General features: G+C 41.0%; 1 protein-coding gene across 2 annotated transcripts in view; it reads left to right on the forward strand.

The window, feature by feature from the left end:
* GUCY1B1 (guanylate cyclase 1 soluble subunit beta 1) overlaps positions 1–27389 on the forward strand; it is a 95281-nt gene that overhangs the window by 44050 nt on the left and 23842 nt on the right. For both annotated transcript variants that reach the window (XM_081332734.1, XM_081332733.1), the window contains exons 5-8: positions 317–514; positions 15416–15646; positions 16977–17093; positions 22226–22359. In XM_081332734.1, coding sequence (XP_081188860.1) covers positions 317–514; positions 15416–15646; positions 16977–17093; positions 22226–22359 — 680 coding nt within the window. The remainder of the gene's footprint in view (positions 1–316; positions 515–15415; positions 15647–16976; positions 17094–22225; positions 22360–27389) is intronic.

Here is a 27389-nt window from a genome sequence, read left to right on the forward strand (position 1 = left end):
ATTGTACAGTAATTTAGAATGGATGGAAATGATACTGATTGTGGTTATTCTGAATGTTTTTCTTTCACAATCTTAGTGTAAGTAAAAGTAAGTTAATGAAAGTAGGGGATCCTTGCAAAGTAACAGATTTCCCATCCAAGTATTGTTTTCTTGATTTCATTTCTTGTAATATGTGCTTTCCAACACCTTTTGGGGTTTATTTATACATAAAAGGTATACTTTGAATCTCTGTTTACCTAAGCTTGAATATAGCTTCTCTAATAAGAATGTCAGAAAATTAGATTATAACATTTTCTTGTAATTATTTCCCCTCCAGAATCTTGATGCTTTACATGACCATCTTGCTACAATATACCCAGGTATGCGTGCTCCTTCCTTTAGATGTACAGATGCAGAAAAGGGGAAAGGCCTCATTCTGCATTACTATTCAGAGAGGGAAGGGCTCCAAGATATTGTCATTGGAATCATCAAAACAGTTGCTCAACAAATTCATGGCACAGAAATAGATATGAAGGTAAGTGTTAAGATAAAGTCTCTCTAATGATTGATATTTCACAAATATGTAAACTTATTTATAGCAATTTCTTTATCTCTTTTTCAAAAGTAAACTTATTTTCAAGATACTGTGTTCCCATTATTAGGCACACAAGATTATTATGACAGTGGATATCTCATCATTACTTTGTTATTCTATTTACAAATTTCAAGAATTAATTTTTATTTATAGGAAGTAACAAATAGCAATATCAGGAACAGAATCCTGTGTAAATTTTGTTTAATTTATGGCTAATTGTATTAATTGATCCATCAATTCTAGAATCCTAAATATGTTTATGATACAAAATCAGGATTTGCCCCACTATTTTATTATCTGACACAGGATGGGAAAAGGATTCTTAAGAATGGACAAAAATACTACTACTAGAGAGTAGTATTACTAGAGAGTTTCCAATTCTAGTCTTCAGAGAAGAGTTACTTTGGAATATTCCAGTTTCTTAATGTAAGCCTCACTTCTCCAGTTGGTGTCCTTCAGATTCTGTGAACTTTAGTACAGGTAATCCCCAAGTTACGAGTGTTCACTTAATGCTTCACTTAACAAAGTTACGTGATGAGCTCCCCCTAGTGCTTATGAGTAAGTCCCAAAGTTATGAATATTGCAGCACCACGGCAGTCATTCACCTTTATGAGCAACCACAGTCTGCAACATTCACCCTGGTTATTCCCTCCCTCCCCACCCCAGGTCTCCCTAGGCACTGGGTCTTCAATACTCATCCTATGAAGATCGAGCTCCTTCACTTTCTTGGCTACTCAAGGCCTTCACTGTATTCGCAGAGAATGGAGGCCTAAAGTAACGTAAGATCATGTCTGATCAGTGGGGCGAGATCTCATGCTACTGATCTTGTGTGATCTCATGGTACTTTAGGCGTCTGTTCTCTGCAACAAAGAACGGAAGCAAAGCTGGGGGACACTTCCACGTGTCTCTGGAGGCTGGATCTGGGCTCCAGAGGTGTTTCCAGGCCGCTGCCACCCAGATTTGAGGCCAGGGAATGCTTCCATGCACCCCATGCAGCCTGATCACGGGGGAAGGGGGGCTGTGGAAGGATCCCCTAGCCCAGGGGTCAGCAACCTGAAACAGTGAAAGAGCCACTCGGAACCGGTTCCCTCACAAAAGGAAAAACTGGGAGCCGCAAAAAATGTGTGCGCATGTGCATACATGCGCGCATGTGCAGAACAGGGTTTGACTGAAGAGTGGAGCCAAGGCGAGATATTATTATTATTATTAATATGCACCTACCCTGCATATTTGAATTGATTGAACTTTTTTAGTCCCACTTTTTTTTTTTTTGGACTGCACATGGCAGAGGACTGGGAGCCGCAGGAGGCGGCTGAAAGAGCCGCATGCGGCTCCGGAGCCGTGGGTTGCAGACCTGTGCCCTAGCCTCAAATCCAGGTGGCAGTGGCCTGGAAATGGCCTCTGGAGCCTGGATCGTGCTCTGGGGGAGGGGGTTACAGAATCATTCCCTGGCCTCAAATCTTGCTGGCAGCAGGAACCACAGCAGAGAGGAGACGGAACTTTTCCAGGTGAGTCCAGCATGGCAGGAAGGGAGGGGGAAGTATGCAATACCTTAGTGAGTCGGGGAGGCTTGGGGGCCTGTTCCAGCACTAGACCCTCCATGGCCTTCCCCACCCTGAGATACCTCATGTTCGCTTAATGAGCTGCATGCATTTTAATAAACAAGGGAGTAGTTTTGTATCTCAAACGAGATTCACTCTACGAGTTTTCAAGTTACAAGTGGAATGGGCAGGCTCTATTATACTTGTAACTCGAGGATTACCTGTAACCACAATTCCCAATTCATTGACCATGCTGTTTGAGAAGTACCAAGTTGGGAATGACTATCATTACCTGTTTAGGTGTGAGGACATCAATTCCTTCTCTTTTTGCGCCCTCTAATTTTCTTTTTTAAAATATACACAAATAATAGACTCTGCATAGACCCTTTTCTCACTTTAATCCTAATGCTACTCTTTCTATGCTTTTGGGTTCTGCCATGTTCCTATAGGGGAGGGGGGGAAAGGACTGCGGGCTATTGCTCTGATTTCCTCTATCACTACACTGTAACACTTTGCTGTTTCTGCATACTTCCTCTGAACTATCTTTCCCCTTGATGTCAGCTAGAAGGGGGGAGAGAAGAAAGGAATGCATCTCTGGCAACTGGTTTATCTCCGCTTTCGGAAGGGAAGGTGTTGTGATTCAGGGTCAGCCTGTGGGTTCGGCAGTTGGGTCGGACGATTCAGAGGAGGAGGAGGAGGGGGGTGTTAGAGAGGTTGCTGAGGGGGTTGGAGAGCTTGCTGATGAGAGCCCTCAGCCAGGCCCCTCGCACCTGGTCACAACGCAGAACCAGCTGTGTGAGCCTGACAGCGTGGATGAAGATGACCCACAGCTGGCCCTGTTCAAGGACGCCCGACGCAGGAGGCAGTCAATCAGGAGTAAACAGGAAGGCAATGGGGCACCTCGGAAGGAGGCAGAGAGAAGCCACGCCCTGAACTGTATCAAAGGGGAATGCGTGGGAGGGCTGATTTGCTGAAGGCAACCGTTTGAATAGTTCCTGTTTCATGGTTTGTGTTTGCTCTCTTTGCTCTCTTTGCTCTCTTTATGTTAATAAATTTGGCAGGCTTAGTTCCAGCCTCTTGCCTTCTTGTAAAAGGGGTTGTCCCTGCCTTATCTGCAGGGCCGGTAGCAGGCTGGTACAGAACAGAAGGTGTGAAGAGCTGACAAAACATCACTGCAACCCTGAGACAGCCTGGCGTTATCTGCTCTTTCCCACAACGTTAAGGATTGGCCTGGGGATTGGCCCATTCGAACTGGCTGGATAAACTTTGGGGTGGGGTTTGCTTGGGACACTTTTAACCTATTGATCTGAGTGGGAAACTCTCAAATCCTGTCTATTATGCCCGCTATCAGCTTCTCCTAATAAAAGTTCCTTTTGGAATAGTTTTCTACCATGGGTTCTGCTTTCTTAGGATGAGGTTTCCAAGTGGGCACTGACATTAGGCAGGATCTGCAGTAATAGTCATCCCGGAAGGAAAGCTCTTACTAGGGAACTTGGCAAATCATGTCAGACAATGGAATATAGAGAGAAGAACCTGCTATGTGGGCGGGGGGGAACCTCCTGCGGACCAGACCCCTGCAAGCATTTAACTTCTGGATCCTCAAGCTCTTTGGAAGAGGAGGTGGTGACAGAGCGCCACCACAAGCCTAAGTCGTCGATGGGCATTGGGAATGACGACTGGGAGAAGAAGGCCAGAAAAGTGACACTCAGATGGGGCAGTCATCAGCCAGGCTGGAAGGAGGAGATGGAAAGGTCTATCCATCTCAGTGAGGATGAGGAGGATCACCTGGGGCATTCCAGCTGGTTGCTGGAACAGGCAATCGGCACGATGAAGATAGCCCTCGACTCCATGAAAGAGGAGAAAGCTGAATCCTACCGAGGCACCATCCGCATGGAGTCCGGCAGGAGAGGAAATGAAGGGGAACCTGAACCCGAGGTCTCAGACCCATCCGATGGAACCACCGAACCCATCGCGGTCGCCACTACTGCAGTCACCCTCATCACATGGAAACCACAGACAGAGAGGGGAGTCAACAAATGGAAGAGGCAACGGTCCATCCAGAAGTTCACTTAGAACAGCTAGAGCAAATCTGAAAAGTGCCATAAAAGATGCAAAGCAAGCCCATTGCCAGAAAATTCAGAACTTTTTTCAAGACCCTACAAACACCAGTCAAATGTGAAAAGGAATCCAGACCATTATGGATTACAAGGTGAATCCACTGAGATGCAAGGATGACACGGACTTCCTAAACAAACTGAATGCATTGTTTGGTAGATTTGAGACATCAAATAATACTCCTGCTAGGAAAGCTGTGCCCCATCCTGATGAGCAAGTGCTAAGCTTTGAGGTTACCTCTGTCTGGAAAACACTGAGGAAAGTTAACATTTGGAAAGTAGCAGGCCTAGATAACATCCCTGGACGTGTCCTTAGAGATTGTACAGATGAGCTGGCTTGTGTCCTCACGGATATTTTCAATCTCTCATTGCAGCAGGCAGTGGTCCCATCATGTTTTAAGACGGCCATCATCTTGCCAGTGCCAAAAAAGTCCACAATTACAGGGCTCAATGATTACCATCCGGTTGCACTGACATCCACCATTATGAAATACTTTGAGAAGTTGATAAAAGACATTATTGTATCCAGCCTCCCGCCAGCATTTGACCCGCTTCAGTTTGCCTACCGACCAAATCGCTCTAGGGAGGATGCTATCTCTTCTGTTTTCCATATGAGCTTGAAGCACTTAGAGGAAAGAAATACTCATGTGAGTTTGTTGTTTGTTGACTTCAGTTTGGCATTTAACACAATCATTCCCCAGCATCTAGTAGACAAACTGGGCCTTTTAGGCTTAAACAACCCTTTGTGCAACTGGATTCTGGATTTTTTTACCATCAGGCCCCAATATGTGCGAGCTGGAACAAATACCTCTAATATCATTTCCCTGAGCACAGGTTCTCATCAGGGCTGCATCCTAAGTCCACTGCTGTTCACCCTGTTGACCCATGACTGTTGTGCTAGGTTTGCCACCAACCATATTGTAAAGTTCTCAGATTATACAACAGTAGTGGGCCTTATTCATGATGACAGTGTGGAAGCTTACAGCAAGGAGGTTGAGGGGTTGGTAAATTAGTGTAAAGAAAACAGCCTAGTTTTAAATACCGGTAAAACCAAAGAAATCATTGTCGATTTCAGAAAAGGCAGGCACACCCACACTTCTCTGTGCATTGATGATTCACCTGTGGAGATGGTTACCAGCATCAAATTCCTGGGTGTGCAGCTAACAAATAGGCTGGCTTGGTCGCTCAACAGTGAGAAACTTGTGAAGCAGGCACAGCAGCGCCTGCACTTTCTGCATCGCATGGGAAAAGCTCATCTTCCTTCCCCTGTTTTGACCACTTTCTACAGGGGGACAATTGTGAGCATCCTGTCATACAGCATCACAGTCTGGTTTGGAAGCATCACTGCTTCAGACAGGAAGGCGGTGCAGAGAGTGGTGAGGATGGCCGAAAAGATCATTGGCAGTTCCCTCCCTCCCATCCAGGACATAGCACAGAAGCATTGTTTGAACAGGGTCCATAAGATTATCTGGGACACTACTCATCCTCTTCACAACCTGTTTTCCTTGTTACCTTCTGGGAGGAGGCTTCGTGGTATCCGTAGCAGAACATCCAGATTCAACCATAGTTTCATTCCATACAGCATTAACCCTGTGAACTCTCAGGCCTCCTTCTTCCATTATATATTCAAGTTGGACAGTATTTAATATTTTATTGTTTTGCATATGTAGGGGTGTGGGTCTATACATGTGTTGTATGTAGTATGTTTGGGGTGTGTGTCATGTATGTGTCTCACTTTGAGAGCGGGCAACTAAATTTCATTTTTGATGTGTGCCATTGTGCCCACAATAAAAAATGACAATAAAGGTTAAAGATTATCTTATCTTACTAGATGTGAAGTTCCGTGGGGAGCCGTGGCACCTGGTATTCTTCGTAACCCAGGTACTCAACTATATGGAGGAATACGGCTGGGACATCCCCACTGACTGGGCCAGAATTCGCATTGTGCAAAACACCTTGGATGGCATTGCCGCAACCTGGGTCATAGACCTCCATGATTCTGACGCCCCGGAGCTACTGAATTTCAACCAATTCATGGTCTCCCTCAGGCGCAGGTTCGAAGATCCTTTGGCTGACCAGAAAGCCCAGGAGTGGATAAAGACGGTGAAACCAGGCAGACGGCTGGTGGCAGAATACACCCAAGAATTCTAAACCCTGGCCAGCAAACTGAACTGGCTGGAGGACATCCTGCTTAGCTATTTCAATGACGGCTTATACTACGACCTCTACGATGCCTGCCTCCCTTGGGGAGACCCTTACCGGGTGCAAGATTGGCACATCCTAGCTGAGGAAGCCGAGATCGACTTAGCCAAGAGGCAATTGCAGAGGAGGAAGACTGTGGGGGAAATTGCTACCGGAGCTGACCCGCAAAGCAGCCATCAACCTCCAAAAGAACCACCAGGTGTTTCAAATGTGGCACGGAAGGGCATCACGCCACTGAATGCCGCTCTCGCACCCCGACTGGAAAACCAGACCAGACTCCCGCCAGGAAGTCTGGAAAACCACCAGCGAAGCCAAAGGAGGTAGCCATGAAAGGCATGAAGACCGTTGAGTTCCCCACCTCAGCTCAGTGAGGAAAGGGAACTCCAGCCTATACAGCGGGAGTGTCCAACTCATCTGATGACAACTCCGAGGGTGAACCCCTGGTAAGTGGACCCATTGGGCCCCTCACCAGGACAGTAATTTTGCTAGCCCCGACCATGCCCGAAGCTATAGAAGTTAGGGCATTAATTGACTCCTGGTGCACCCACTGCCTTATCAGCGCAACACTAGTGGGGAATTTAGGAATATCGGTGAGGACGCTTAAGAAACTGATTTCATTCAGTCAATTAGATGGGTCCATAGCAGGGGGGATGCCCACCACCCTAGCAATGCTACCACTTCAACTCACCCTGGGGGACCACATAGAGACTATAACATTCATGGTAACCCCTGGCATGGAATGCCCCATAATCCTAGGCATGGTGTGGCTAGCCAAATGGAATCCATGGGTGGACTGGAGAATGGCAGAACTTAGGTTCCCAAAAGGGGAATCAACCAAGGCACCAATCAGGCGAAACCCTGACCGAAAAAGCCGCAATAGGGGGAGAAAAGGAAATACCCAAAATACCAGAGGAGTATAGAGACCTAGCTGAAGTGTTCAGTGAAGAGAGGTCTGATGAATTGCTGCCGCATGGGCCCACGGACCGTGCAATAGAAATCAGACCAGGCATGAAACTTCCAAAGCCTAGATTATACTCTATAAGCCCACAGAAATTGAAAGAAATGCAGAAATTCATAGACAAAAATTTAGAAAGGGTGTTCATTCAGCCAGCAAAGACAAAGACAGCCACCCCTGTATTATTCTGAGAAAAGAAAGATGGAACTCTTCGCCTCTGTGTGGATTATAGAGCTTTGAATGCCATAAGCAAAAGCAATCTATACCCTTTCCCCCTCATGAAGGACATGCTGTCTCACCTTTGAAAGGGGAAGATTGTTACCAAGTTAGACCTAAGGGAAGCATACTATTGAATTAGAATTAAAGAAGGAGATGAGTGGAAAACCGCCTTTAATTGTTCCTTAGGGAGTTACCAAGTCTGGGTTCTACCTTTGGGGTTACAGGAAGCTCCTGCTGTATTCATGCAGCTGATAAATGACGTACTAAGGGAGGACCTATACAAGAGTGTGCTTGTTTACCTGGATGACATCCTTATATTTACAGAGACCATGGACGAACATGTCAAACTGGTCAGGGCAGTCTTAAACAAACTATGGGCAGCCCACCTCTATGCCAAACTTTCTAAATGTGAATTTCATAAGGATAAAATAGACTATCTGGGATACCGTGTATCCCCAGAGGGTATAGAAATGGACCCTGAGAAAGTCCAGGCAGTACTAGAATGGGTGCCACCCCGCATGAGGAAGCAATTGCAGAGTTTCCTGGGATTCGCCAAGTTCTATCGGCAATTTATTCCCTCTTTTGCCCAAATAGCCTTACCAAACACAAACTTACTAAAAACCAGAGGGAAGGGAAAACCCAACCAGCTGTTAAAAGGGACAGTAGAATGACAAGCCGCATTCGAGAGACTGAAAAAGCTGTTTTCCATAGAACCAGTTCTAAGGCACCCTGACACCAACAAGCCTTTTGTAACTCAGGCAGATGCCAGTGATGTAGTAGTGGGGGCTGTACTGTTACAAAAGAACAATGAAGGGGCATTGCAGCCCTGTGCATACACATCGAGAAAACACCAAAAAAAAGCATAGGTGGGCATAAGAGGCATACACAGTGCAATGGGCTCTCCTCACATGGCGGCACTTTTTGGAGGGGAACAAAATTCCTTTCCAAGTGTGGACCAACCACAAGAACCTGGAAGCACTAAAGACGCCCAGGAAACAGCCCTAAGCAAGCACGGTGGTCACAACATTTCCACTGGTTCAATTTCACACTGAAATATCTACCGGGGAGAAAAACTTCCTGGCAGACGCATTATCCAGAATGCCACAATATAATAGCACAAATGGTTCCTAAGTCAAAAGAATCTGTGCACTATTACAGATGGTCTACCCTGGGTGGGGAAAAAACTATATATACCCCAAAGTCATAGACTGGCATTCATGCAACTTTGTCATGATTCAAAATCAGCAGGCCACTTTGGGTTTGTGAAGACATTATACCTAGTTAAAAGGCAGTTTTGGTGGCCATAAATCAAATAGGACTTTGAAAGCTACATAGCCAGCTGCCCAACTTGTGCATCAGCAAAAAGATTATAAAGGAAATCACCTGGGCTGCTACAGCCATAGCAGACAGCACCCTCGGCACCTTGGAAGGAGATCTCTATGGACTTTTTAGTGGAGCTACCAGACAGCAATGGAAACACAGTCATCTGGATCATAACGGACCTGTTTTCCAAACAAGTGCTCAAAGATCCTTATAGCAAAAACACTAGCAAAACTGTTCATTCAGCACATTTATCGCCTGCATGGAGCCCCACAGTGCATCATATCAGATAGAGGAGTGCAATTCACATTGGAGTTTTGGAGTTTTTAACTCTGCTAGGGACCACCCAGGGACTGTCATCTAGTCATCATCCGCAAACGAATGGTGGGACTGAACGGTCAAACTCAGTACTAGAACAATATCTAAGATGCTTTATTAATTACCAGTATTCTCATTCATTCTCTCTCTCTCTCTCTCTCTCTCTCTCTCTCTCTCTCTCTCTCTCTCTCTCTCTTGGTTTATATTTACAAACAATAACAATTTGTTTCTATAATTCCATAATCCACATAGTAGCTTTCCTTAATTTTCTCTTCTTCCAATAATATTTTCATTTATCAACCTTAAATTAGTATATTTCTTAGTATTTAATAAACAATTGAATATAAACATTTTTCTAGTATTTCTACAAGTAACAACCACATCAACCACATCAATGTGAAGCTTCTTTTGTAATTATCTTTTTTAAAAGTTTTATTGATTTTCTAGTTTTACATTTCAGTATTTAAAAAGCAATGTGGCGACTGGGTTAATCGATAATACAATAACATACAAGTATCCTTAGTACAAGTTTTATTTTTAATTAATTTTAATTCCATTTATATCCCGCCCTTCTCCGAAGACTCAGGGCGGCTTACAAGCTTAGCAGTAGCCTTCATTCTATGTATATGCCTGCTTGTTAGGGCTTTCACACAAACCCCAAGCGGCATTATTACAAAGTCAGCTTATTGCCCCCAACAATCTGGGTCCTCATTTTACCTACCTCGGAAGGATGGAAGGCTGAGTCAACCTTGAGCCTGGTGGGATGCGAACCTGCACTAAATTGCAGGCAGCTGGTGTTACTTAAGGAGGCATTAGCCCACTGCTCCACCAAGGCTCAACAAGTCTCAAGCTACTACATTAAATTTTTCCTCTCTTTCCCCGTAGCATTTATTGCCTCCTGTTTAGACTAATACTTATTAAATCAATTAAATAAAAGTAACATTCTTACATTTATCAATAACTTTTGGCTTATACATATTATTTTAACATTCAGTCTTTATAAACAATCAATGTCCTAATAGTTTTTCCCAATTTTTAATTTCCCATTAATATTTAACATTTAATATTTATAATTTTCAAGTTTTGAGTGACTGAAGTTCCCATTTTCACAATTCATCACAAAGTCTAGTAGTATTCAGAATACACATTTTATCTATTTGGATATATTCTATTTCTCACTATCTTACATCAACTAATTAATAATACAGTATAACATTCTTATTTTCTATTAATTTCCAAATGTCTTAAATTTAGTAACCAAATTTTCTCTTGTTTCAATATCAAATGCTTCCTCTCTTTTTCTCTTAATACCTATTATCGCATATTTAAGCTAGTACAATTTTTATTATATCAGCTAGTAAAACATGTTTATTACATTTATCAATATATTTTAGCTTATATATATCTTAAATAGCTTTACATTCAACCTTCATAAACAAATCAATATTCAAATTTAACTTTTAGTATTTATACTTCCAAATTTTAAAATAACCAAACTTTTCTTTATCTTAGTTCATAACACAATCTAATATTCAAAGTACATATCTTATCAAATCGAGTATATTCTACTTTAATCCTTACTAATAAATCAAAGCCCCAATTTTCTTCAGCCTTATTCTAGCTTTCTTTCTTTGCCAATTCGCCTTCCATATCCATGCTTTTAAATCATCATATAGATCTCCCTCTGTTATTATACATATATTGTTTGAAGTAAGAAAGGCCATCCAGTCACCATTTTTTGAAGGGGCTAACAAATCGTCTCTCTATTTTTCTCTCTCGGCATAGTTGTACTAAAATGTTTATCTTCCCTTTGGTCTGTTGTTCTTGATCCTCAGGTTTCTTCTGGTTTATATAGAAAGTATTTTCCATTTTCAAAGTTGTCAATCCCTTTTCTGGGTTTTCTGTTAATTGTGTTTGTTGATCAGTTGAATCTTCTATCATAGTATTTAATTGCTTCAATTCTTCTATTATATTCTGTGTAGTTAATTCTTTGGTTGTGATAAAAGTTTGAGTTCGTATATCTAGGCTGGCATCTTGTTCTTTTCTGTAGCCTCTTATTTCATCAGTGGCTTTATGAATAGTTTCATGAATTGCTTTCAGCATAAATAAAATCTGTTCCTGATCTTCATCCATGTTCTCTTAGTGGTGTGAATTAAAAGCTTTACAAACAGAAAATAAAAATAACTTTATCACAGAGTATAGAACACAGCTGGGATTCTCACAGCTAATTGCCAAGGTTACAAGTCTTATCTATAGTCCAGGCTTCAAGCCAAGTCTCTTTTAGACAATAACAGGTTGTAGTATCAGGTTTAGCCACAAGATGTTGCCTATACCATTTAATATTTTCTTTTTTAAATCCAAGATTTTTATAGTCCTTTTCCCAATTTTACGTCTTTTTTATAAGTAAAAACCCATATCTTTAATAAAAATAGGAAATCTTTTAGTCCTCAAGTTTTAGAAAGATAAAAATCCAATTAAAATCAGGTTATTGTTTCAATGTTTTAAACTTCCCTGGATAGTCAGTCACTGTTGTTTTTAGAGGGTGGGATAGAGTTTCCTTCCCTCTCTACAGGGGGAAAAATACCTTGGGCAGCTTATACAGGCAGAAAAAATAGTTAGGATTAAAAAGAGGTTCAGATCTCACCTAGTCTCATCCGCACTGGTGCCTGGTGGTAAGTTTGACTTCGGCTGTCTGCAGCCTAGTGGTGGGCCATATTTCTATGGTCAGTCTTTCGTCCGCTGGTTTGGAGGGCTGTGCCAAATCGGGTGGGAAGGCTACCGCCCTCTCATGATCAAGCGGGGATCCCCTCCTTTCTAGTCACCTCTACAGGGCAACTTTTGACCCTTTCCAGGGTCTCCCAGCGATGCAAAATCAGATGCGGAAGAGAGAGCTCACCTTCCAAGTGTCCACAGTGGCCGCATCGGCAAACAATTAGTTTCTATAATTCCATAATCCACATAGTAGCTTTCCTTAACTTTCTCTTCTTCCAATAATATTCTCATTAATCCAGCTTAAATTAGTACATTTCTTAGTATTTTAATAAACAATTGAATATAAACATTTTTCTAGTATTTCAACAAGTAACAACCACATCAATGTGAAGCTTCTTTTCTAATTAAACTTCTTAATCATCTTATCATAGATTCTGTTTTTAAAGTTCTTATTTAAATTTATTTTCCCCACAATGTTCGAAAACATTTTTACCTTTTAAGATTTTCTTAGAGTTAATTACGCTTAAGTATTTAAATCTTTTTCCTCATACAAGCCATCCCAACAAATTTACATTTCTCATATCTTAAAACGAAAACAAAACAAGAGAAGAAAAAAGGAAGTAAATAATATACTACTTAAAAAACATGTCCCTCTTAAGCTAAAATACATTTATGTCCAAAAATGTTTCTATTCTTTTTAACCATATTCAAACAATATGATTCTTTAATCTTTAAATATTCCGTCTAATAAATCCACAGCTAATCTTTTGAAACTATTCAAAACATTCTTATTAATTGAAATTTTCTCAAAATCCATTACATTTGAGTTTCTAAAATGGGTCTCCAAAATTGGCTCTTTTATGACTTGTAGACTTCAACTCCCAGAATTCTTCAGCCAGGGACGCTAAAACATTTTCCTCATGTAAATCATTCCAACATTTTTATATTTCTCATATCATTAAAAAGTATTATGTTACTTAAGGAGCCTATCCCTCTTAAACTAAAATTCATTTATATCCAAAATTTTATTTCTTTAACAAGTGCTTAATCTTTAAATATTCCATCTGATAAGTCCCATCATCTAATTGTGAATGTGCAGATGGCCCTACTGTCTTTGAGCTCTTGCAAATTCCTGGATGCAGGGTCATGAAATTCCAGCAAGAAAAATACTCAATGTCCTAACCCACCCAAGAACATACGATATCTTTAGGGAAACACCCAAAAGGGAACTTGTTTGTTACTTTTGTTCTCTTATCTACAGTATGCCAGACTTACTGGATGAAATCTTTATCATATGTGTGTCAGCTTTGCTTATGTAACCAGAAAGAATAAATACAAGGATTTCTTGTCTTTTGGGGCTGCTCTCATTTAGAGGAGCCCGTCTTTTTGTTCAGCTGAATAAAAACGTAAAGCTTGAAGGCAACTTCTGGTTTCCTGTATTTTTTACCAGCAAAACCTCAGAACCTGCATATCAATATTGTTTACTATCAAGCTTAGTGCTTTTTGGCTCCGGCTGCTTGTAGCTTGGGCTAGACTCTGAAGTAAAGCTAGCATTTCTTCTGTTGGTTTCTGGAGGGCTTTCCCCAAACGATTGGATCAACCGCCATCTTTCTGAAATCAGCAGGGCTTCCCTCCTTCTTTGTCACCTCTTTGGGGTAACTTTAGGCCCATTTAGGGTCCCCAAAAAGAAAAGAATCAGCTGTAGGGTGCGGAGCCCCACGATCCCTCAGTTATTTGTGCTACTGTGCAAAACCGGAAGCCTGGTACTGGTATTCTTGTTTAGCCTCTTCATTAGCATATCTGTGTCTAAAGCTGCGTGAAAGCTTATGGAATGTAGAGAGTTCATAGAAAGGGAGTTGGTTTTATTTTCCACTTCCCTGCCATTTATTAGGATCAGGTGTTTTTGCTTGAAAAAAATCTCACAATCTAATATTGAAGATAATACAACTGTTCGTAGTCCTGTGAAAACAAAGCAAGGAATGGAACTGTATTATTCAGTATTATTTTGATACAATGGAAATTGGAATGTTGTCAAATTTGCTAGGAATGGAAAATGCAACTTTTTGCAACAGTTAATATTTTAAAACTTGTAGATGAATGGGATTATTGCATCTAATTTTAAGGTATCTTTTAATAGAGTTGTCATGTAAGTTTGGAAAAAATACCTTGAAGTGAGCCTTTATATCAGTAATATGTAGTAATATGTATTCTTTAATCCTATCAAATGCTTAGTTTGTTCAGTGTTCCTATTGTGGACTGAATATAAAGCAAAAACATCTGCTGATTTCAGCTGTGTTTTTGAATAGGTCTACTCTACAGGACATGCTTTATGTCTTTATTAAAAAATCTTTGATTAGTAAAACCTGGGTACAATAAGTCAGATAGAATATTTTAAAGCATATTTGAAAGCCATTAAATTCACATTTTAACTATCAAGCATTTGGCTGGTGACAACTTTAACAGCAACAACACTCTTTTATTTCTTTAAAATAATATCTTCTGTGACATATTCTAAATATAACTAGCAAAAACTAAGATTATTAAGACTTATTTTTCCAGTCACAATGATGCATTACTATTTTAACCAATAAAAATGAAAGAAGGTTTTGGTAACTAAATACCATTCTAATTTTAATATGTATTATATAACTGAAAAATAACATTTAAGCATTAAAGTTAGAGTGGAATCCATGCCTACTCAGAACTAAGGTATGTTGAATTTAATAGATTTTTTTCCTCAGGTATACACAATATCTTCGGGCTCTTTTGCCTTATTGTGTGGTAGTTTGTCAGTGATATTAAATGAATAGTTTCATGCCATGTACGTTATTTTATGCAATGCAGTTTATATAAATTCATTATGTTATTTAGATATGTTATTTAGATAATCAGTTTAAATAATAGTGCAACAGTGCAGATAGCTTAAACAGTAGAAGCAAATTCAGCTTGGATCCAAAAAACTGATTTTGTATATAACAGAGTACATCTCTTGTACAAGGGCAATAATTTCCTCCTTCTTGGGCAAAAGCTTTATATAATTTGAAGAGAAATCAAAATACAAGTTAAAAATTGCTACTCTTCTTAAACCTTTAATTCAGGGTTACTGGATCTGTATAAGGTTGAAATGAAAGATTCTTTATCAATATGATTACAGTATGTTAAAAAATAGTAAATGCATGAAAAGGGGTTTATATTATAACTGGACATCTGCTTCACAAAACTATATTGTGAAAGTGTCCCATTTAGACCAAATCCCTCTAACTTAAATTATTATATTTCATTATATTTTAAAGCAAAAGCATGTCCTCTCCACTGGCACTATTTATTTTCTATTTATTTTCCGTCATGTACTTCAGGTGTCTAGACTGGAATTTAGTATGACGTTTAAGAGCAATACTTGTTACTGAGGAATAAAAATAGACTATTATTGTACTAACCACCTTTTCTTTACGACGTTCAGGTTATTCAACAAAGAAATGAAGAGTGTGACCATATTCAGTTCTTAATTGAAGAAAAAGAATCTAAAGAAGAAGATTTTTATGAAGATCTTGACAGATTTGAAGAGAATGGTACTCAAGAGTCTCGCATCAGTCCATACACATTTTGCAAGGCCTTTCCTTTCCACATTATATTTGACAGAGACCTAGTTGTCACTCAGTGTGGAAATGCAATATATAGAGTCCTTCCCCAGGTAAGAATTCTTCTTTTTCCTGCAAAGCTTTTGAATTCTAGCCCTTCTACCATCCTACTCAAGTGCTACTATTTACTTTTATACCAGTTCTATTATTCAATATTTTGTAAGCACCACTTGGACTATGAAATGTATTTCACATTTCTTCCTTTTTGGTATTATTATATTTATATTTATTAAACTTATATACCGCCCTTCACCCGTAGGACCCAGGGCGGTTTACAAGGCAATCAAAACAACATTACAATACAAAAATTAATAGCAATTAAAATAGATTAAATTTTCCTTAATTAAAATCTAAAACCCCTATAACTCTGATTAAAAACCCAATTACAATAAGTTAAAATTAAAATTCTCAGTCCTGGCCGGAAAGCTCAAAGAGCCAGGTCTTCAGGTCCCGGCGGAACGAACGAAAATCAGGGGCAGTCCTGAGCTCTACGGGTAACTGGTTCCAGAGGGCAGGCGCGCCCACAGAGAAGGCCCTTATATCTGAATCTGCACACATGAAGTTTTAGTAATCAATCTTTTAAACATTTTGTTTTTGAAAAAAATATTAAAAACAAGCATAAGCCATGACTGGTACAGTTTAGCACTTATATATTTTAAATAGTTTTCACTTCATAGTTAGCTATGCCTATGTTACCAGCTGAAAAGTTTTTCCCCCCTGTCTAAATTAGCAAATATTAAGTAATCCATCATTTAAAAATATTTATATTATTTATGCTTCTTCCTTTCCTCCTCCCACCCTTTTCAGGTTGATTTTCATAAAGTATGACAATGGAATACAATCCTTCATGAAAAGCCTAGAGTTTTTCATCCTAAAACTTGAATTTATTTTAGCCTATGCAGCCTGAATCAATGTAAGCATGAAATTTGGGAACAGGCCCTCTGTCAAATTAGAAGCGGCCATTAATTTCTAGAATTGTTGCTTGAATCACTGCTGTAGATTATAGAAAACAGAGCATAGAGATCTTTTAGAACAGCATTTCTCAATCTTGGCAACTTTAATATGTGCACTTCAACTTCCAGAATTACCCAGCCATCATGCAAAGTTGAAAAATACTGCTTTAGAATATTTCCTTGCTCAGTGTCATTGAAGATAGGATTCTCATCCTGGAGCTTGGACAGTGTGAACAACTCTTATTCAAATTATTTTTATGCAAAAAAAGTCCATTATTTAATTGTTAACAATTTAGTACAATTTGAGCACTAGTTCACTAAATATTATTGTACTGTCCACCACAGACAGAACATAGGGAAATAGACTGCAATCACTAACCAGAATTAAAAGTTTTAAAATGTTTTTCTTTCTTTTTTACTTATATTTCAGCTCCAGCCGGGATATTGTAATCTATTATCAGTATTTTCATTGGTTCGGCCTCATATTGATATTAGTTTCCATGGAATCCTCTCCCATATCAACACAGTTTTCGTGCTAAGGAGTAAGGTAATCTAAAACAGGGGTTCCAAACCTTTCTGTGTTAGTGGCCTGGTGGGAAAGGGAGGGGCAGACACCTTTATGTGTGCATGTGCTTACATGCTAATGTGGCTGTGTGCACGCACAAATGGGAACACGAGAATGCATGCTGTGCACATGGGGCTGCTAATGCTGGTGCAAGGCTCGTGGCTCAGCTAGTGCCAGCTTGCAGCTTGGCTAGTGCTGTAGCAAGACTCACAGCTCATGGCTCAGCTAGCACCAGCATGCAGCACAAGACTCAGCTAGTCCCAGCGAGAGGCTCATGGCTTGTGGCTCAGCTAGCACCATCATGAGGCTGATGGCTTGGCTAATGCTGGCGGACAGCTCACAACTTGGCTAGCAGCAGCGCGAGGCTCACAGTTCAGCTAGCAACGGTGCAAGGGTGGTGGCTAGCCACTCACATGGCCCAGTGGCCAAGAGGCCATGGCCCAGCAGTGGGCCACTTCAAAAGGTATCTATTGTACTAGGAAGAAGAAAAGATTTGAACATAAAGTCTTTTCAAATTGAACAAAATAATGATCAAAAACTTGTAAAAGAATTGACTCCTTAGAAGAAGAGAGATGGAAACATGTCATTAATAGAAAAAAACAGAAACCTAGAACAAAACCCCTGTCCAACCAAACCCACTCTGATGCAGCCCACTGGTGCTGAGCAATTGATTTCATTGACTGTCCCTGGAAGAAAACATGCAGACACCTAGTAAAGAAGCATTATCAAATGTCCCCAGAACAGTAGCAACATCAAGTGCTTCTGTGATAGATAGAAAAATATCCCAAAACTCCCTAGGAAAAAAAAGGTGAGTATTGGTGATAGGAGATTCAATTCTCAAGGGAACAGAATCAGCCATCTGTAGACCAGAGAGTCAATCCAGAGAGGTATGTTGTCTCCCTGGAGCAAAAATCAAAGATGTGGCTGAGAACTTAACCAGAATAATAAAACCCACAGATTACTGCCTTTTTCTACTACTACATGTAGGGACAAATGACATGAAAATGGACCTGAAAACTATTGACTGATTACAAGCAGCTAGGCAACAAAGTCAAGGAGTTGGGTGCTCAAGTAGTTTTTTCATCTGTATTGCCAACGAAAAGTCAACATCCAGTAAGAGAACAAAGGATTCTAGAAGTGAACCACTGGCTAAAAGGTTGGTGTCGCCAAAACAACTTTGGATTTCTCGACCATGGTGTGCACTACCTGCATGATGGACTTTTGGCAAGGGAAGGGCTGCATCTCACAAAAACTGGGAAGAATGTTTTTGGAAAATGACTGGCCCAACTTATCAGGAGAGCTTTTAACTAAAATTGAGGGGGGAGGGTGACAAATCTTTAGGATCTCCAGGACCTAATACCAAGCAAAAACCCATAGAAAAACAAGTCAAATAATGAGGTAAGGAGGGATGGGAAGGAAGACAAACTCAGACACCAAGTAGGAGACATAGGAAGCATACCCAGAGCCAGACATAAAGATCTCTGCCTATATACAAATGCTCAGAGTTTGGAGAACAGACAGAGTGAACTTGAATTACTAATACATGAAGATAGGTATGATATAATTGGAATTACTGAAACTTGGTGGGATGAAACCCATAACTGGAACATACTGATAGAAGGATAGAAACTGTTCAAAAAACCCAGACCATATAAAAGAGGAAGTGGAGTTGCACTATATGTAAAAAACCACTATATTGCTACAGAAATGTATGAGATCAAAGAAGAAAACCTCCTAGTGTGCATACGGGTCAACATAAAAGAAAAAAAGTGACATTGCCATAGGTGTATACTACAGGCCACCTAACCAAGCAGAAAAAATAGATGCACTTTTTGCTAACCAATTAACAAATATATGTAGGAAACACACTACAAGAGTAATGGGAGACTCCAATTACCCTTACATTAACTGGAAGACTAATTCTGCACCAAGTGAGAAATCGAATAGGTTCTTGACCAACCTAGCTGACAACTTTATTGTTCAAAAGGTAAAGGAGAGAACTAGAGGGACAGCCATACATATTTGTTAATTCTCATGAACAAAGAAGTAGTGATAGAGGGAGTTGAAACTGCAGGAATCTTGGGTGAGAGTGACCATGTCATACTGGAATTCAATATAATGCAAACAGAAGCAATAAAACATAATGATTCCAGAGACTTTAAAAGAGCTGATTTTAACAAACTCAGAGAGAGCTTGGGAAAGAGACCTTGGATAAAAATCCTAAAGGGGAAAACAACTCAAGAAGCTTGGGAAACTCTGAAAAACATAATCATAAAAGCCTAGTCCAGCACAATATCACTGAAAAAGAAAAACAAGAAATCTAGAAGATGAAACCAGCATGGTTGCACAAAGATCTCTCTGATAAACTCAAAGGCAAAAAGTACAAGTACAAAAAATGGAAAGAGGGACACATAACTAAGGCAGAATAATATCAGCAGACAGCCAGAATCTGCAAAGACAAAGTCAGGAAAGCAAAGGCTCAGAACGAACAAAGACTTGCAACAAAAGTCAAAGATAATAAAAAAAATTTCTTTCAAAATATAAATAACAAGAAAAAAAATCAAGGAAACAGACTGTTCACTAAAGAGAGAAGATAGCAAGGAAATAACAGGCAGCAAAGAAAAAGCAAAGCTATTTAACTCATTCTTTCCATCGGTCTTCACGCAAAAAGAAATTATTACCCAACCTAACTAAAAACCTAACTGTAAAAGGCAGACTAGAAATAAAAGTTAAAATAAGCAAAAAAATGATAAGAGAAAACCTATCTGATCTTGAATATAAATCACCAGGACCTGACGAATTATATCCCAGAGTTTTAAAGGAGCTTGCAAATGTCATCTCAGAACCACTGTACCATATCTTTCAAAAATCCTGGAGCACCGGGGAACTACTAGAGGACTGGAAAAGAGCTGATTGGTTCCCATCTTAAAAAAAAAAGGGGGGGGGGCGAAGTAGACCCAGGAAACTACAGATCAGTCAGCCTAACATCAATACTCAGGAAGATACTGGAAAAGATAATCAAAAAACAGATCTGCAAACATCTAGAAATGAGTAAAGTAATAACTAAAAGTCAGCATGGGTTTGTTAAAAACAAATCATGTCAAACCAATCTTATTTCATTCTTCAACAAAGTGACTAAATTAGTAGACCAGCGAAATGCTATGGACATAGTATACTTAGATTTCAGTAAGGCATTTGATAAAGTAGACCAGAACCTGCTGCTTAGTAAGCTAGAAAAAAGTGGGATAGACAATACCACCATCAGATGGATCTGTAGCTGGCTGACAAACTGTACTCAATGAGTACTACGTCTACATGGAGGTAAGTAAGCAGTGGGATACAACAAGGTTCTGTCTTAGGCCAGTACTCATCAATATCTTCATAAACGACTTAGATCGTAGAGGGGAGGGGGGTCAACCTATTTTCCAAAGCACCTGAAGGCCAGAGAAGGAATAACAGATGGAAACTGATCAAGGGCAGATTCAACCTAGAAATAAGGAGAAATTTTCTGACAATGAGAACTATGAACCAATGGAACAGCTTGCCTTCAGAGGTTGTGGGAGCTTCATCACTGGAAGCTTTCAAGAAGAGACTAGACTACCATCTGTCAGAAATGGTGTAGGGCCTCCTGGTTGGGCAGGGGGTTGGACTAGATGACCTACAAGGTCCCTTCCAACTCTGTTATTCTATTCTATTAAAGACTTAAAACTCATGTTAGTTTGAAAGGATAAAAACCCTTTGGGTAGGGTATTGGATACTACACCAGTTTTGGTTACCACAATGTAAAAAAAACATGTTGAGACTTCAGAAAGAGTGCAGAGAAGAGTAACAAAGATAATTAGGGGACTGAAGGCTAAAATATATAAAGAATGGTTGCTGGAATTGGGTATATCTAGTTTAATGAAGAGAAGGACTAGGGTGACATGTTAGCAGTTTTCCAATATCTAAGAGGTTGCCACAAAGAAGAACGAATCAAACTATTCTCCAAAGCACTTGAAGGCAGGACAAGAAGCAAGGGATGGAAACTAATCAAGGAGAGAAGCAACCTAGAACTAGGGAAAAATTTCCTGACAGTTATAACAATTAAATCAGTGGAGCAACTTGCCTCCAGAATTTGTGAATGCTCTAGCATTGGAAGTTTTTAAGAAGAGATTGGACAACCATTTGACTTCCTGCCTGAGCAGGGTGTCGGACTAGATAACCTCTGATTCTGTTATCTTTTGACTGTCCATATATGAGGATACTCCATCTCAGATCTTGGATGGGCTTCCACAATCTTTGAATCTTAATGGAACTAAAGCTTATGCTTAAAGAACCAGTGGTAGTTGTGGTCAAGAAGGAAGTCTCATCTTGTGAACCAATTTTATCCTTTCAGGGCCTTTAGATAGTCACTCATGGTCACCTTGATTATTGTCTTGTGGCTCTACCTAGGACTGCTGGGCCACCTGGATGCCCCAGCTGGTCCAGAATGCAACATCATGATGAATGATAGGTGTGGCTTAGTATCCCCAGTAAACCTCTGCTTTGCAGGCTGCACAGATTGCCAGTTTGCTTCTGGGTGCAAGTAAAGTGCTGGTCTTTACCTATAAAGCCTTACATGGCCTTGGGCCTGGTTGCTGAATATGGATTAGCTGATCTGTCCTGTATAGTTGGTATGCTCTGAGTTCCTTTGGTTAAATAATGCTATTTGGAGCTTGAAAGCATTGCCTGCCTTCCTTAATGGGGTTTCTCCTGAGATCCATATGGTCCCTACCCTGCTATTTTTCAGAATATGGTGAAAACTTAGCTCTTCAATCAGGTCTTTGACAAGGGAGAGTGAGACTTTTGCTTTGTTTCCATTCAGTCTATTATCCTTGCTATCTATTTTTAAATCTTTTTTTCCTCCTTTTTAATGTTCTATTGTAAGTTTTTCCTTTTGATTCTTTTGAGCCACCCAGAGTTGTTGAGAACTGGGTTTAACCACAACAACAGAAGTACTTTTCCTTATCATATTTGTTTAGGTAAAGATCAGAAAATCAGAAATAAAAGCATTCAGGTTTTCTGTGGGTGCACCTGAGGGCACAGGCTTATAACAATGGTACTTTTCACTGACGTTTCTCTTTGTTCTTTAATAGGAAGGACTTTTGGATGTGGAAAAACTGGAATGTGAAGATGAGCTGACTGGTACAGAAATTAGCTGTTTACGCTTGAAAGGGCAAATGATCTACTTACCTGAAGCAGATAGTATTCTCTTTCTTTGTTCTCCAAGGTAAGCAAATAAGATTTATATCTACAGTGCGTTTATATTGTTGCAACAACTAGAATTGCAGCCTTTGAAACCAAAGAGCTGTGATGCAAAAGGTTCTATGTTTGTTTTATGTTATATTGCTACATTAGATGCTTCTTTTTGATTCTTGATCATGAGGTGATTAAACATTTCTGCTTGTCCTGCATCTTTGTATAAGATCCACTCTTGAAGCTGATGATAGCATCACTGCTGGGGAAAGTATCAAAGTATAATAATATGAAGAAAAAAAAGGCAATATAAAGGTGGCTGGTAATAGTTAAAGACCCTCAATAACAATTGTTTTAATTGCTTGTATTTTGACTTTGATTTCAAACAATGTTGTCAGAGAACCTGTCAGAACCTGCTCCAATCCACATCTTAAGAAAGACTCTTGGAGGCAAGATTGTCCAAGCAGGAACTTTTACTAAGACATGGATGATAGAAGGTATAATAGACAGGATCTGAAAAATCTCCTCACAGATCGATACTTTTAAAGTGTCCCCAAGCAAAACCCCACCCCTCAGATCATTTGGTCAGTTCCAGATCAGTCAAGTTTCAGGTGGGAAACCCCTCGTGGGAAAGGGAGAACCATCAGTCCTTTCACAGCACAATCACTCCCTCCCCTTCACATTCCATCCAGAGACAAAAACCAGAATTCCCCCACCCTCTTTCTTAGTTGCTCATAGATCAGAGAGAGAGGATTCTTTTCATTGATCTTTTTGTGATGGCCAACAGGCAGGCTAGATAAACAAAAAGTTACATCTAAGGGGAAGAAATGAAGGCAATAAACTCCCCTGTTTATTCCCTTTCCTCCTTGGGAATGGCAGAATACAAAGGGGGGTGAGATTTGGGTTTGCACAGAAAGAGAGTTAGAAATGAAATATAAATGGATTCTGACATCCTTGCCCTCCTTTAAAAAAAGAGAGGTCCACCTGTAGAAGAAACCAAAATATAGATGTCAGCCTGGTTTGCTGGGATATTCTGTATGAAACCTCTTTAGCAACTTGTGTGCTCTAATGCTACATTTATTGACCCACTCATTTTCTGAGGAAGGGAGGTGTTTCCAAGCTACTAAGTATTGAATTGCTCCATGGTGTTTCCTAGAGTCTAGGATTTTTTTTTACCTCGAAGTGTTGTTCTCCTTCAACCATGATAGGAGGGGGGAGGGTTGGTGGTAGGGGTGACTGTTGTTCACTTTTTAGTAAACTGCAGTGAAAAATTAGGTATATCTGCCTAAGATTTTTGGGTAGTTCTAATTCTACTGTTACTGGGTTTATCATTCTTTTAATTGGAAAAGGTCCAATATATTTTGGTCCAAGTTTTTTACAGGATTGTAGGGATTTTAAGTATTTTGTGGATAAATATACCATCTCTCCCACCCTGAATGGTGTGGGATCAACTCTCTTTTTGTCTGCCTGTGCTTTGTATGCCTGTCTAGCTTCGTCTAAGCTTTCCTAATGATTGGCCAGGTGTTTTGTAATTATGCAATCCATTCCTTCAGCGATGGGATTTCTGGTTCGTTTGGGATCAGTTCTGGCATAGGGTTGAAACTTTGGCCAGTGGCTATTTGAAAAGGAGTGTAGCCTGTGCTGGAGTGGACTGCGTTATTGTAAGCCACTTCTGCGAAAGGGAGTAGGTCTGTCCAATTTGTTTGCTGGAAATTAATAAAGCACCTTAAATATTGCTCAAGTAGTGAGTTTGAATGTTCAGTCAATCCATTTGTCTGAGGATGATGACTAGATGACAGTCCTTGGGTGGTTCCTAAGAGGGACAGAACTTCCTTCCAAAACTTTGATGTAAATTGTACATCCCTGTCAGATATGATGCGTTGGGGTGCTCCATGCAGTCTGTAAATGTGCTGCATGAATAGTTTTGCTAAGGCTTTTGCAGTGGGAATCTATTGGCATGGGATAAAGTGCACCTGTTTGGAAAACAGATCTGTGACCACCCAGATGACAGTGTTCCCGTTGCTTTCTGGTAATTCCACTATAAATTCCATGGCTATTTCTTTCCAGGGGGGTGAGGGGTTCGCCACTGGTTGTAACAGTCCGGGCGACTTCCCTTGCAACCTCTTAGCCATTGCACAAGTTTGACAGGTGGCCACGTAGCTTTCTATGTCCTTTTTCATGGATGGCCACCAAAATTGCCTTTTATTTAAGTGTAGGGTTTTTACAAACCCAAAATGTCCTGCTGATTTTGTATCATGGCACAACTGCATGAAATTAATCCTCTGGGTGACAGGGTAGTCCGTCTTTGATTGTGCACACATGACTTTTTTTTCTGGAACCATTCATAAGTTTCCAAAGACTTTTGGAATTTTATTCCAGTTTGGCTATCCACCTGCGGCTTTATTTTAGCTTGGGCCCTGATGGTTACTGGTGCTGCCAGTTGTTGTTCAGACATAAATGGTTTAGAGTCAGTGGCCCATATGCTGTTATATTGGGGCATGTGAGATAATGCATCCTCCAGGAAATTTCCCCCCCCCCATAAGTGTTTGAGAGTGAAATGGAATCAGTGAAAATGCTGGGACCAGCGGGCTTGCTTAGAAGTGAGTTTCCTGGGTGTTTTTAGCACTTCCAAATTTTTGTGGTCTGTCCAGACCTGGAAGGGGATTTTATTTCCTTCAAGAAAATGACGCCATGTAAGTAATGACCACCTCACAGTGTAAACCTCCTTCTCCCACATGGCCCAAAGTTGTTCTGTCTCTGTGAGTTTCTTGGATGTGTATGCACATGGTTGCAATGCCCCCTTGTCATTTTCCTGTAATAATACAGCTTCCACCACCACATCGCTCACGTCTGCCTGTATTACGAAGGGTTTATTGGGATCTGGGTGTTTCAGTACAGGTTCGGCAGAAAAAAGCCTCTTTAGCCTCTCAAATGCCGCTTGACATTCCATTGTCCACTTCAGGGGCTGGCTGGTTTTCACTGGGGACCCCCCCTTGTTTTCAACAAGTTTGTGAGGGGCAGGGCTATTTGGGCAAACGAAGGGATGAATTGGCGGTAAAAGTTTGCAAACCCTAGGAAACTTTGCAATTGCTTCCTTGTGCAGGGTGGTGCCCATTCTAATACTACCCTGACTTTCTCGGGGTCCATTTCGATGCCCTGTGGAGATATGCGATATCCCAGGTAGTCTATTCTTTCCTGGTGGAATTCACATTTTGATAATTTTGCATATAGGTGGGTAGCCTGCAATTTTTTCAGAACTGCTCTGACTAGATTAATATGCTCCTCTTTGGTCTCAGTGAAGATAAGGATGTCATCTAGGTAAACCAGGACTCCCTTATATAGGTACTCTCTTAGCACTTCATTAATTAATTGCATAAAAACTGTGGGGGCCCCTTGCAGTCCAAATGGCAGGACTTTGAACTGGTAGCAACCCATTGGGCAATTGAATACAGTCTTCCATTTGTCCCCTTCCTTAATCCTAATGCGGTAGTATGCTTCTCTTAGGTCTAGTTTGGTAAAAAAAATCCTTCCTTTCGATAGGTGGGATAGCATATCCTTCATTATGGGTAGGGGATACAGATTGCTTTCACTAATTGTATTAAGAGCTCTATAATCTACGCATAAGTGCATCGTGCTATCCTTCTCCCTGAACAGGACCGGGGCGGCCACTTTGGGTTTGGTAGGTTCAATAAATCCCCTTTCTAGGTTTTTATTTATTAATCTTTTCATCTCTGCCGTCTCTTTGGGGCTCATGCAGTACAGCCTGGGCTTCGGGAGTTTTGCCCCGGGTTTGAATTCTATAGCACAGTCTGTGAGTCATTGAGGGGGAAGCTCATCTGCCCATTCCTTACTGAAAACTTCAGCAAGGTCCCGGTGTTCTTCCGGTATTTCTGGTAAACCCTTCTCTTCCCCCACTAATGCTGTCTCCTCTCCTTGGGTTGGGGGGGGGGGTCCTTTGGGGTTTTAAGTTCCTATGCTTCCCTTCTGGGAAGTTGAGTTCTGCTGTCCTCTAATTTAGCCAGGGGTTCCATTTCTTCAACCATTCCAGCCCTAAAATCATTGGGCATTCCATGCCTGGGGTCACTACAAACATTATGTCTTCCTCATGGGTCCCCAGGGACAGGTGAACTGGTAAGGTGGCTAGGGTAGCTGGTACCTCCCCTGCTATGGACCCATCTAGCTGGCCAAAAGAGATTGGTTGCTTTAGTCTCCTCACTGGGATGCCCAAATTCCCCACCAGCGTCGGGCTGATGAGGCAGTGGGTGCAGCCAGAGTCTATTAGTGCTTTTACTTTGACGGCCTTGGGCATGGAGGAAGCTAATATAGTCACTGTCTTAAGGATGGGTAGAATGGATCCACTTACCAGGGTTTCTCCCTCCGAGCTGTCTCCCGAGGTGCCCACCGCCCCTGCGGTTTAGGCCAGAGTCCCATCCCAGTCTTTGGCAGGGGTTGGGGACTCTACAGCCTCTATCCTCCTCATGGCAGGTTCTTTTGGGTTGCCTGGGGACTTCCCTGATCTCCTGGATGGTGATGGCTCTGATTTGCGCTGAAGGCTTTTGAGCGGTATTCTGTGGCGTGGTGGCCCTCTCTCCCACATTTGAAACAGCCTGTTGATTTCTTAGCCATACTCGGTGGTTTCGCTGGCTTGCATGTTTGCTTGGGTGGGCCCATGATTTCTCTTGGTGGTGCCTCTTCAGTAGGTCTATCTCCGCCTCCTCTGCCAGGATGTACCAGTCATCAAGGTGGTGTGGGTTTCCCCGAGGCAGGCAAGCATCATACAGGTCATAGTTTAGCCCATCTTTGAAATGGCTAAGGAGGATGTCTTCCAGCCAGTTCAGCTTATTGGCAATGGCCCGGAATTCTTGGGTATATTCAGCCACCGGCCATCTGCCCTGCCTCACCATTTTGATTCTCTCCTGGGCCTTACGATCAGCCAAAGGGTCCTCAAATCGCCTCCTCAAGGATGACATGAACCGGTTGAAGTCATTGAATTCTGGGGCATTGGAGTCATGCAGGTTCACCACCCAGTCTGCAGCCGGTCCGTCCAGGGTGGATTGCACAATG

The sequence above is a fragment of the Vipera berus genome, assembly GCF_964194415.1.
Source record: "Vipera berus genome assembly, chromosome: 7".
NCBI classification, from domain to species: Eukaryota; Metazoa; Chordata; class Lepidosauria; order Squamata; family Viperidae; genus Vipera; species Vipera berus.